At 36.0% G+C, this 13,400-nt stretch overlaps 1 protein-coding gene across 1 annotated transcript; it reads left to right on the forward strand.

Moving 5' to 3' along the window:
- Positions 1 to 263: 263 nt before the first annotated feature.
- Positions 264 to 10,408, forward strand: LOC149020715 (uridine kinase-like protein 3). Its single transcript, XM_089146980.1, has 15 exons — positions 264 to 401; positions 798 to 928; positions 2,151 to 2,242; positions 3,183 to 3,252; positions 4,116 to 4,234; positions 4,732 to 4,828; positions 5,245 to 5,324; positions 6,331 to 6,525; positions 6,679 to 6,762; positions 6,859 to 6,919; positions 7,542 to 7,602; positions 9,441 to 9,534; positions 9,641 to 9,713; positions 9,786 to 9,868; positions 9,970 to 10,408. Exons 2-15 carry the CDS (start codon positions 826 to 828, stop codon positions 10,111 to 10,113), a joined length of 1,356 nt encoding a protein of 451 aa, XP_089003106.1. The 5' UTR covers positions 264 to 401; positions 798 to 825; the 3' UTR covers positions 10,114 to 10,408.
- The last annotated feature ends 2,992 nt before the right edge of the window (positions 10,409 to 13,400 follow it).

Genomic DNA, 13,400 nt, shown 5'->3' on the forward strand with positions numbered 1-13,400 from the left:
TTATTAACTATTTAGATTTAGTTTAACAAATTGGAGTGTGAATTTTTAGTCGTTGATTTAACATATTCACACTCCAGTTTAGCTATAGTTTAGCCTTTTAGGGTTAAAAAAGTAATTGAACGTACCTTTCAACAAAATATATATAAAACATCGTGGGATTTTGTGGCACCCACATCTGTACGGAGGATTGTAGGAACGCGTGGAAGTATCGGTTTTGGCTTGCCGCGTATGTCGAATCTTGAACGGAAGCTCGAGAGCACGACTACCCCCTTTCTCTGCATTCTCATGAGCTTCTTCACGGCTGATATGTGTACTTGAACGACGAACTCAGATCCTCTGTTCGTGAAGGCCTTGCATTTCTTTCCGTTGCTCCGGCAATCGCGCATTCGTCGCTGCTGAAGGTTGACATCATAACCATGTTCTCTTCGTTTACATGGGATCTCCTTCTTCCGTTATTTATGCGTTCTTCGTCATTCTTTGATTTATTTCTCTGTCAGTTGCTCGTAATGTTTCCACTAATTTGTTAGATCTGTTGGATATCACTAGCATTTGCTCGTGAGTGTCCGCGGAAACAATGCCATTATGCGAAGCAGTAACCATGCACACACAATATACATGATCAGGATTTAACGGTAACTGAAGACAAAGCGTATTAGGTTATTGATTAGATCAAAATAAAGAATAAGAAAAGCATATATTATCCGAATATTTTTCCTTTGGGTAAGCTCGATCGCAAGATTTTTACCGAATTGGTCCAGACGACTCTTATTTATATTGTTTTTTTCCTTGAATGATAGGACTTCTGCTTTTCTTCTCTGATGCTAGATGCCAACAAAGCTGATGGATCCTGCGTTGAGCAATCACATTCACGAGCCTGAATCAAATGGTTCGGAAGTTCAATTCCGACCTAAGCAACCTTTTGTGATCGGTAAATTGTGTTTTTATTTCTATATTGTTCTGTTTTTTCGCCATCTGCCACTCTAGTTCGTAGACTCTTCTCTTGTCGTTGTATCATTTGAATTTGAATAGAACGATAGAAAAAGAAAATAAAGGATGGTTGTTTTGCTGTATTTAAGGTTCAGTAGATTGCATTTTCACTAGCAATAGGAATGGAGTGAGCTTTATTAGCTTAAGCGTCAAGGAAAAGTTTCAATTGATTGAAAAACCACTCATGTAGGCGTTGTAGTCTATTCGTGAATAACTTCTTAGGAGGTTGTCACTAGAACTGATGCCTATCGTATGACGTGGCTGAAAGTGGAGACTTGCGAGCTTTTGTTCAGCCTGCTTAATGCCTCTGAGGCCCAGAGATGTAATTCTGGTTTGGATCCGTTCATTTATAAAGACAGATTAAGGTGGATGTAATCCCCTCAAGAATCCAATTTGGTATAATAATGCATTTATTTTAATCCATCTAATGCATATTCTGGAAGTATGGTACTGTGGTCATTGAGGAGGGTACATACTGACTCATTAACTTTCTCTATGAGTTTTTATTGCTGAAATTTACTTCTAAAATGGCTTCATTTGACCAAAAAAACAATCATAAAATGGCTCAACGCATGTCATCTTAGGTCATATTGCTAAAGGATGTATATTATTGTCTTTTCATCAGGACAGAGGAGCATGCCTGAAATGTGAAAGAAGATTACCCAAACAGCAAGGGAAACTGTGCATAAATGTATGTGTGGTGAAGGAATAAATAGATAAGAATGGCCAAATGCAACTAATGGAAATACTATATAGCTCTTAGCCTTTTATAATAAGAGTAGTTCCTTTTGCAGGCCTTTTTCTTCTCAAGAAGGGTTGTGGGGAATAGGTGGTACATCCTACCTGTATCACACAATTTTGTCTTTATTATGTATCTACAATTATCCAACCTTGAGTGGGTATAACCACATTTTACCAGGACATATGGCTGGACTAGTGTGGGTGCAAAATTATCAAATGCACAGAGGATGTCAAACTGGGGTGTCAACATACCTTCACCTGCAGAAATCATGTCTAGATTACCTTGGAAAGCAACTCTGCTGAGCTGCATCCACCTTCCCATACTTTAGTTTGGCTATGAGTCTAAGACTTCACTATTTGTGGCACTAAATATCCAATACATATTTATTATTTCTTTCTTAATATTTTAAATTTATTTATAGGCGTTGCTGGTGGTACCGCATCAGGCAAGACAACTGTCTGTGATATGATTATTGCTCAGCTCCGTGATCAAAGAGTTGTTCTTGTGAGTCAAGTAAGTTTCTCACTTTCTACTTACTTTTGCTTTTTCTGGAACTTATTCTAAATCTTTAATAATTGCTCTGTGGATTGCCCCACAATTTCCTTCAACCAAAGGTTTAGGTAACACAAGTAACCTCAGGACCAAGAGGGTCTTTTAATTATGGAAGAGTATGTCACAAGACTTGCAATTACTGCCATTGGGCACAGTAACAAGTATTGCAATGCTTTGTCATTTCTGTGTATTCTTTTCCATTACATGGATAATATTCTGAGCTTCTTTCCATGGTTCTTTATATTACCAAATATTTTTGTCAATACTGAACTGTGTAAGTCGGTCTACCTGTTTTCTTTTACTTCAAGATCCATTACTTTTCAATCACTAATATAAAGTCTAACTATCCATCCCATGTCACTCAAGGAACTTTCCTCTAATTTCCAGAAGAGATAAAGATGATGATGATGATGATGATGATGATGATGATGATGATGATGATAATGATGATGATGACGATGATAATCATCATAATAATAATAATAGTGATCTATTTTACTGAATCATTTCCTAACAGAACATATCTGTAGGGTCTACCTTCTGTTCTTTATATGTGACATCATACACATGCAATATTGCCAGTTGGGGAGAAGGGGAGGAACAGTGTGTATCTATGTTAGCTGGGTCCAACCTCAGTATCAAATTCGAAAAATATTCTGAACCTTGACAAAATCCATGTTTAACTGGGTGACCACACAGGTCAGACATGGTAGAAAACAGAAACCAATAGGCCATCTAGGCGTCTGTTGTTTTTAATATTTTCTTAAAACATGACCATCTTTTTTAGGTTTATAACAATTTCCAGCACAATTTTCTGGCCTCTATTGTTAGCAGCAAATAATATGTAATTTCTAACCTTCCTTCGCTGATCTTTATACTTACGATTTGTGATATTTTTCAGGATTCATTTTACCATGTGTTGGATGAGGAAAACCTAAAACAAGTTACTGATTACAACTTTGACCATCCTAGTAAGAATTATCTCAACCCTTACATTGTAAGCCTAAGACTTCCCACTAAATTATTATTATTTGCTTTTATGCATCATAATCCTGCATGGATCTTCATTGTAACACAACTCTGTGAAAAATTTTAAGGTTGTTCATGAAATAATTTATGTTGCTGCAATACTTATCATTTGATACCCTTTTTTGTGCTAATCATGCTGGCATAGTTTTTACAACTTAAAATGAGTGACAGGGCCAATATGTAAGGGAACTCCCAAGGATATGAATTTTTGCAATTCCAAAGTTTGCCTCAATGATTTTATTATGTTTAGTACTTAGTAATATCTCTATTTACACTGGTATTTGACAGACATGGAAATTCCCCCCCCCCTTCAATGTAATTCTTAGTTTCTTTTTCTAAATAGCTCAAGAATTAAGAATTGATTCCTTTGGGGACAGTTGCAATGAATAGAATTGAATGGTAAGCATGATCTATGTAGTTGTGATAGATCTTAGTTCAATTGAGTTGATTGACTCATAATATATCATATTGTAATTTTCAGGACTTCTAGATGTTGTTCGTATCAATCGGAGACTTTTGGTTGCTGAGTTCTGATCTTATAACTATTGCATTAAGCTATTAGCACATTCTTTTTCTTCTTCTTCTTCTTCTTTTTGTTTTTTGGGTAAGAGCTATTAGCACATTCCAAAGCATGGTTTCTTTGTTTGCCAGTGAATTTGCTTAGTTCTGTTCAATTGAATGATCTTTGCAACTAGTTGTCTAGTTCAATTTCTTGTTGTACCTCATGACATATTTCCAAAGTGCTACTTGACGTGACTATTGGGATCATAGAACTATTTAACATTTTTTTGCTTTGTCCCTGCAGATGCGTTTGATGGAGAATTTCTTCTGTCTTGCATGGAGAAACTGAAACACGGACAAGCTGTTAATATACCAGTCTATGACTACAAGAGTCGCAAGAACCACATGGTTTCAGCACGCCAGGTGCTACTGCATTTTAGGGACTGAGTTTCTTAGTGCAACATATTTGAGATAACAATGTTCACTGATTGATTTGTTTTCTTTCGATTTCTCTGTGGATGATTCACTTGTTAGGAACATGAAGCTAAATATTTGATAGATTGAAGTCAATTGATGCTTTCATTTTAAGGGAGGGAAAAAAAACTTAGTACTTCTGATATTTTCTAGTATCGGTCTCTGAAAATTCAACTGCCGATTTGTTATTATTGGTGCAGCTTGATTGGTTGGTTATTTTGGATAACCCAAAAAAAAGTTATTTAAGTACGTCTGGTTATTCATTATTTATTCTAATGCCACCAGCTCTTCTATATTAGTGTAATGATCTAGGACCTGAAACTATTCTCAATATGATGGTTATTGCATGTCAATGGTGACTTTACATCCCAACTTGCCTCAGTTTGTAAAACTGTTTTATGTTGCTGGTACTGGAAATGACAAATGTTCTACTTTCAAATGTACAGGTAAATCCCTCAGACGTCATTATATTAGAAGGAATTCTAGTTCTTCATGATCCTCGAGTTCGGAATCTTATGAATATGAAGGTCTTTGTGGATACAGGTTCTTTTCTGTCAAATTCTTTTTGTTGGAAGAATCCAAACAGCCTAAAGCTCCATGATTTTAGCATCGTTTTCAACAGAGTTTAATGAAGGTTCCCCCCCTTTTTTAAGATGGGTATTTAAGATCCATCTGTTCATTACTGATTCAAAATTGGCACTGAGCCACTTTACAATGACTTTGTGGACTACTTTCAGTTTTACTTATTTGACGTAAGAAAAGAAAATTCTCATTGTATCTAACTTCTTACTAGTCAAGATTCAAGAATGACTAATTTCACAGAATTTCTTAAAAGCTGTGGTTTTTCCTTGTTTCATTGCATAAGATGATAAGGTTCACCCAGTGTTTTACAGCTCAGCTGCCTCCTGTTAATATTATCTGGTACCTGATAACTGCTATAAAAAATTTTACCAGTGCAGATTCAGATGTGCGGTTGGCTAGGAGAATACAGCGTGATACTGTTAAGAGAGGCAGAGACATTCAGTCTGTTCTTGACCAAGTAAGTTGATATACTTAATTTTGATGAATGCGGGGACATCAGTCGCTTTTGTGCATGAACATTACCATTTTGTTAGCGTACGGCAATATTGCTTTTTCATGAAAAATTAATGGCCATGGATTTCTTTTACATTTTTTGAATGTTTGACTTTTTGTCTTATGGGGGTCTGATATAGAAACTGTTGCTGAGAATGATGAAATCTTGGGAAGAACTTAACAACAAAAGTCTGCTATGGAGAACCTGTTTGCATTGTTCAACTTTTCTCTATTGGTTTAGCTCCTATGTGAAGTATATTATGTCTTTCATAATACATTTCAATCGATCTCCTAAGGGTGCTATGACATAGATCTCGGAGTCCCATACACAATTTTGTAAAACAGTGCCTGTTGCAATCAGGAGTTGTGACATCCAATAAGTAGTTATGATTTCTTTATTCAGCATTCTACATGGAATAGCAGAACAAAACTAGTTTTGTGTTTACCTTTGCTTTTCCTAGTTATTTACTGGCCAATCTATTACAGACTTTCTTCTTTCTCACCATTATTTTCTCTTGCGATTCACTGTCCAATCATCATAGACATAATCGTAACATTTGATGGTTTACTTCTTGTTGATCCCTACCTTTTTTTCTTGAGAAGTTTTTGACCTGTTAGAAATCTTGTCGCTTTAACGGGGAATAGTATGTTCTCCAAAGCCAAAGTATATATCAGTGGAAGGATCAAGGATACTTTCTGTGTTTAAACATACCTTTATGTCTTTATTTATCTCTGGTTCTGCTTTAGCATTATCTGGTTATGGCATAAGCTTTCCAGATTGCATAACATGAAAAAATAAATAAATAAATAAAGCATGACAGAGACATGAAAGTATTTAGATCTGTTGTTTCTTTTGACCTTAGCGATGATTTTTGTGATTCTTTCAAATTTAATTAACTGCTAAAGGATTGTGTAATCCCCACTATTAAATTACAAGGTTGTTTTGTCAAACAATTTATATGGTTTTGCAGTACGCCAAATTTGTGAAGCCTGGTTTTGAGGAGTTTATACTTCCATCAAAGAAATTTGCGGATATCATCATCCCTCGAGGAGGAGAAAATGATGTTGCGGTTGACTTGATTGTACAACACATCCGTACAAAACTTGGTCAACATGATCTATGTAAAATATATCCGAATGTTTTTGTTATTCATTCCACATTCCAGGTAGCATTTCGGCTTTAATATTCAGTTATATAACCCTTTTTTCTTTTTTTTGTGAAGTGATATAATTGTGCAGTGTTATTATTGTCAACCTGCAAAGTTTCAGTGTATTTTGTAAGGGTTTCTTGTATGCAGTCATGATAAACTTTATTTCAGATACGTGGAATGCATACACTTATCCGTGACGTTGAAACAAGAAAACATGATTTTGTCTTTTATGCGGACCGCCTGATACGCTTGGTATGTTAACTCTGAGAAAGAAGAAATACTATCAAGTAACTAAATCACTTATTCTTCCTCATGTAGTTATTTGACCATCTTAGATGGTTGCTTTAGGTCGTGGAGCATGGTCTAGGTTACCTTCCATTTACTGAAAAACAGATCACTACTCCAACAGGTAAATTTCCCAGTCTTATTTGATTTCTTTATCTCTTCAATATTAGCAGGCACATTATTCATCAAATTACAACAGTTAAGACTAATGAAGATTTACTAATTATGTGACACTCTTCATCAATAATTTAAAGGTGGGTATTACACCATGGGGTCACTATTGGTTAATCAACATCCTGTTTCACAATCAGAAGATGGTATAACTTATTGTAGAATATTCCTAATTCTGCATCTCCAAATTTTAGCTGTTTGCTGGTTTCATGATTCAGAAAGGAAAAAATCTATGAATTGTCTATTCATTAAAGTGGTTACCTTTAGTTTTTGTGTAATATCCTTAACATTCATGGTCTCTGTAGAAAACTCTTAACTACATCTCTCTCACTTGCAATCGTTGTATTCCAAACCATATGAATTCTATCCATCAAAAGAATTTGTCTTATGGCATCCGTATCATTTTAGCTTTGCCATAAAACCTTGATTTCTATGTGTCAATATTTTGTCATGACAGTATTTTATATTTAAGAATTAAATTACCATCTGTCTTGACCTGGAACCATAACAATATGGATTTACATACATGAAATTAGTCATTTGACCATGGAAGATGTTCTTTTTATTCTTTGCAGGGTTTATCTATACTGGAGTAACATTTTGTAAAAGGCTATGCGGGGTCTCAGTAATTAGAAGGTACATTCTTTTAGTGTTTTAGGTCACAATATGGAATAAGCTGGCTTATGGTTATCAAAGTCACGAAATATATGTTAAATTTGAGCTCAAGAGCATTTTCAAGAAAACTGGTTGATAACTCCAATTTTGACAGTTTTGATTAATGATTATACATGGTTAAAATTCAATATAATAGTTGAGAATAGGACTCAACACTTGATGTGTCTAATCCCTTTGAAGGGTCAGTTTGGTAGGATGCTCCTTCCATAATACTCAAAATGCTGGACCATGAATGCAATGTTCCTTCACAGAACCTTTAGGAAGACATTTTCCCACGTATATGGACCTTAGAAACTCCTCTCAGTTACCTGCCTATGAAATAAGGTTCTTTTCTCGTATCCTTGTATACATGTATGTTATAACAAATGAATAAGACTTTAAGGTTTGAACAAAAAGAATAAGACTTTAAGAAGTGAATATTAATGTCCATAGACAGATGAAATAACATTAATGTGTGATAATGGAAGAATAAAACTATTGATAAATTGAGAAGAGAAACTCGATGCATATAGACAGGTGAAATGGCAAGAATCTGTCCTTGCTTTTACCCCTAATATTCCCGCATTATACATCGGATCGCAAGACAGGTAGTAGTTGGACTGGAAACAGGTTTTGGGTAATGCAAACCTGAGAATAGGGCTTGGTGCAGTATCTGATAAGAAGAAAGTAAGAGAACAAAATAATTCAGACACAGGCTGAAGCAGTCAATAGTGCCCAGATTGGTGTAAGCATTGAATTGAATTGATTGTTGACCCATTTGATCAGAATCAATTGATGTCTTTAGTCTCAGTGGGGACCAAAAATGAAATATATCAGTTATTTTCTGAAATTTAAATTTCCTTTGTATCTGTCAAAAGTTTATAATAGTAAATGAATAGAATTGAGTGACTGAAATATTACAATGGTTGGCACCTAAAATCAAGACTTAGCAGTTCTCTGTTCTTTCTTTGTTTATTTTTGTGCTTTCTTTTTTCTTCTTTGGTGTTTTTTATTTTTGTGTGGGGGGGGGGTACATCTTCTCTTGTCTTGGATGAATGAACTCTCCTTTTCAAAAAACCCCAATATTTTTTTTAAAGCAGGGAGGAGTGGGGGGAGGGAGATCGGCCTGTAACTAATAGGCTGAATAGAGGAACCTAAGCCCCAAGAAAAAACAATGAGTCTATTCCTTGGGGAGCTCATGAAAGGGGGATGGGGAACAACTGAAGTCTAAATGAGACATCAAAGTAGATGGCTTACCTAAAACTAGTTCAGAGACCTAGAGTTGGAGGTCCGTCTCCTAGGGTTTTACATCTTATCATATCTGTCATCTCAATTATTGGTCTTCACGGAGTTGTGCCAAAAGATGAAATCTCCTATCAAGATCTTTTCCACCATGAGAAAGGGTAAAGGGGTATCTCCATGTACAGTTAGTTTGATTCTGTGGGAACAATTTTGCTTATCATCTAGTTTTTCAAAACAGAGAGCAGATCTCAATGCAATGGAGGGTCTCCTCTCCACGGCAACCTAGTGGTCTTCAGTTTGAGTTGGAAAACAGCCTCTTTGGGAAGTGGGGGTAAGATTGCATACATTATAACCATTTCAAGATTCTTCTGTCGTGGGAGCCTTGTGCAATGGTATGCCTTTTTTCTTTGTAAGACGTGCACCTATGCATTTGTGAGGATTTGATCCACTGACAGGCATGTTGTTAAGCAAACATTACCAAACCACCATGGGAAGCCTTGGAGTGCATGTAATGGATACACATAAATGACATCCTCAATAAGTGGAACGCGTGTTTGACTATTGCTTTCTTTTGACAGTGGGGAAAGCATGGAGAATGCATTGAGGGCATGTTGTAAGGGGATTAAAATTGGCAAAATCCTTATACATAGAGAGCACAACAGTGGCCGTCAGGTTTGTTGAGTGTTACCATGTGTCATACATTATTGTTTTTGTTCGAGGTGGGTGTTGGGTGGGACTTGCTTTTAAAAGATTTCTGAGCTTTCAAAACACACTGCAGCTTATCTATGAGAAGCTACCAGAGGACATTTCAAGCCATCATGTTCTCTTGCTTGATCCAGTTCTGGCTTCAGGTTTGAGATACATAAACCCTATTGTAGTTTTCTCCATAATCGTGGCTAAGAAGTAAGATCTACTGTCAACAGGAAACTCTGCGGTCAAAGCTATTTCTCTCCTGATCAGCAAGGGTGTTCCAGAGGCCAATATCATCTTTCTTAACCTTATAGCAGTAAGTCAACTTGATCTGGTGATTTTGTTTCTTCAATAATACGAGTCCTCGCGTATCATCTTTTATTGGCTTCTAAAATTTCATTTCATTTCATTTTGTAGTCTCCTGAAGGAATAAATGTTGTTTGTAAGAAATTTCCCACACTGAAGATTGTGACATCAGAGATTGATGTCTCACTTAACAAAGATTTACGTGTGATTCCGGGCATGGGAGAGTTTGGGGATCGTTACTTTGGGACTGATTAGAGCACCAGAACCATGAGACATCAGTATAATAAACAGTTGGAAACAAGAGAAGCAGCTCTGACTCCATCTCTACAGAGCAGTACCCAATATAAATTTCTGGTTTGGCATCTAATGGCGGATGTTTCGTTTATAGCAGACATATTCCATGGAGAGATTTTATAGAGCATCTCCATTGGGGTCAGGTTACTAGTTTAATAGATGAATTTTAAACGCTGAAGGTGTGAGACACTATCTAATCTACATTCATTACCGAGTTACAAAATAAGATGCGCCTGGATAGGCTTCTTCTTTTTCTGTTTTCTTTTTTTGGAGGGGTGGGGGTGTTTTGGGGGATTTGTTTTGTAGCGGTACAGGTTTGACAGATCAATTTATTCGATTATTTATTTCGTGGGACCTTCCCCAGAGAATGTATAAGCAAATACATTCCTTCAATCTGTTTACTTATTAACTGATTTCCATTCCTTTTCTGTTGCTAGGGATCTAATGTCGTTCCTGATTAGCCTCAAATCAGAATTTCACAACCATGTATTTATCCAATGCTGTTTCCAGAAGAAAAAAAAATAATCTATTCAATGCTAGAAATATTATTTGAAAATGACAATTATGTTGGAATTAATTGAAAGGAAGAAAAAAGGCATCATGTTGGTGTCGAATCTTCCGAGGTTGCAAATTCCACCAAACGATATCATTCTGATTTGAACTGGATGGATCTTCACTTGCCTGCAAATAACCTGAAGAAGAGTGATAGAAATGTTCAATGAGAAGGAACCAAGGTTCTGAAAACACCTAGGTTTGAATGACTAGAGAGCGGGATGGTGCAGGCAGAGTTTTCTCAAAAATGAAGTTTTTTTTTTTTTTTTTTTTAAAGGGGACATTACTAATATAGGTGCTGCCTACTAAATGGGTGTGATCCCAAGACCTCCCCATGAGAATTTGGGCTTTTAATTACTAAACTAACCCATCATTGACAAAAATAAAAATAAAAACGAAATATCTTACTTATGTGTTTATTCTTTGTGTTTATTTACTTTTTTGGTGTCTGAGGTTCATCCGGACCAGCTTGTGCACACCTTTGTTACATCCTCAGAGGGAGCTTCATCCTTCGCAAGAGTTGAACCCATTATTTTTCATTTGATATGTAGGATATTTATTCTCATTTGATGGCCAGATGTTTATCTCTAGATCGACGATCACAACTAATGAACCTCATAACTTATGGTTCAACTTTGTATTGCACTTTGACCACCGGTCGGTGGTTCGGCACTAACCGGTAATTATTGGTTTACCCATAACACATCATGTCCAAAATTCATCAGGGCCTACCGATCCGTTGTATTTAATTTCTGAGGTTACTTGGGTTGAAAATATCTCACTGTAATACCTTCTTGGTATGATATCTCAATCTAATCCTGTGAGAGGAGAATCGACCGTACAGGCGTGCATCCTCTCCTTGGACAAAGACGAGCACCCGGCCGCTATCAAGCCCACCCAAAATTTGGACATCCCTCGTGCTTTCACGTTGGGCCTTCGGCATTATATGGACCAGTAAGTGGGCCTACAGATCCATTAAATGTATATGACTTCTGAGGCTACTTTTGCTGAAAACAACCTAATCCAAACACAGAAAAAGCGTGACAGGTTAGGCTGTGCATTAAACATTCGGCTTCACAATGAAGTCTGTACGTTTCAATCGATTTCTTTTATTGACATTGAAAAGCCCAAGTGGGATAAGTCTTCCCAGTGATGTCACAAGATTAGGCGCTGGTGTTTTCATATAGTTTTCACAGTCCAATTATGACACGTATGGGATCACATTCTTTCTTTCTCATGCCAATCCACTACCATTGATCTTGGTTTACTGTTACCTGTCAAAGTAGAGGTTGTCCTCTTTTCTTTGTCTCTTTGGTAGGAACCTCTTTTCTCTCTTTCTCTTCTTTTTTCTTTGTCGCCTTTTATTTCTTATAAGAAAAATCAGAGGTGAAGGGGTGATTTTTTTCCTAAATCTCATTCCTAATCTGTGATAAAAAAAACTATAAAAAGGACTTAAAAGCTTTACCCGTTAGATAAAGGGAGTTTGGTTCTTCTCCCCGATAGAGATCCGTACTTTTTTCATACCTCTTTTATCATACATTTGTGGTAAGTTCTACTTTTGGTTTATCTTATAAATTTTTAAAGGTGGATCATATTCTTAATATGTGATAGAAAAAATGTGACGAAAACACATACTTTTAAGATCTTAGAATCGCGTGAAGCATCTAGACTCTTTATACGATGCTACCAAGAAGATTGCCCAGTAAAACAAATAAGAAATGAAAAGATAGATAAATAAGACTATTTTATAAAAGTATTTTCATTGGAAACACTCTGCACCTCTTTAAAATCAAAATCTTACGAAGTCTTCCTTCACACCATCAATTTTCTTTTAATTTTACCTATAATATTATTTACTATTCATCTTGAAATTTTAAGTAATATATTTAACAACACCATATTTCCCTAGATTTTTTACTAAAAAAATATTTACCTGGATTAATTGACCAGTTTTTTTCTTAAAAGAAAACCAAATTTATGTCTAATTAAAGAAACTTAGAAAGTCTTGCATAATCATTTTATCATTCTATAGGATGATATAATTATTATCAATAAATTAATTTGACTTCAAACAATTAATTGTATATTTTCACTAATGGTGTGTAAGTGTGAGGGTTTGGTAAAGTTTTGACCTTGCAAGGAATGAACCATGTTTTCAATAAAAGTGGAGGGAATTTATGTCAAAAAATTAAATAAATACATCTTTTATTTGAGTCCACTAAAATATGCTGCATTAAAAAAAAAGAAAGGGAGAGGGCCAATATACCAAAAGTGCTTCACTCTTTTTTTTGTTTTTGGGTATATGAAATTCATCCGGGCTAGGTTGTGCGCATCTCGATTACATCTTCAAGGGGAGCTTTGTTGTCCACAAGGTTGAACCCATGACCTCTCCCCTACTCAAGCATGCATATTATGTCAGGGAAGATTTGGTGTGAAGCCTTGGTGTGAGCTGAGGGGGGATAGTGTAAGTGAGCGAATGAGTGTAAGCCAGTCAAAGATGATTGTTCTAGGTGGAGCGGCAATCCATGACATCTCCACTGAGAAATATAGATCTTACTATTTTACCGCTCTACTGCTCTACCACTCACTTAATATAAGGCAATTGCGTAAAATTTTAGACAGTCGGATCCGAAATTTCGTTGGAGATTTCAACCCACGAGAATTGTTTCGCATGATGATGGCCTGAAGCAAAATAC

This window comes from Hakea prostrata, chromosome 3, assembly GCF_041222555.1.
Source record: "Hakea prostrata isolate BN-2017 chromosome 3, UWA_Hpros_2, whole genome shotgun sequence".
Classification (NCBI taxonomy): domain Eukaryota; kingdom Viridiplantae; phylum Streptophyta; class Magnoliopsida; order Proteales; family Proteaceae; genus Hakea; species Hakea prostrata.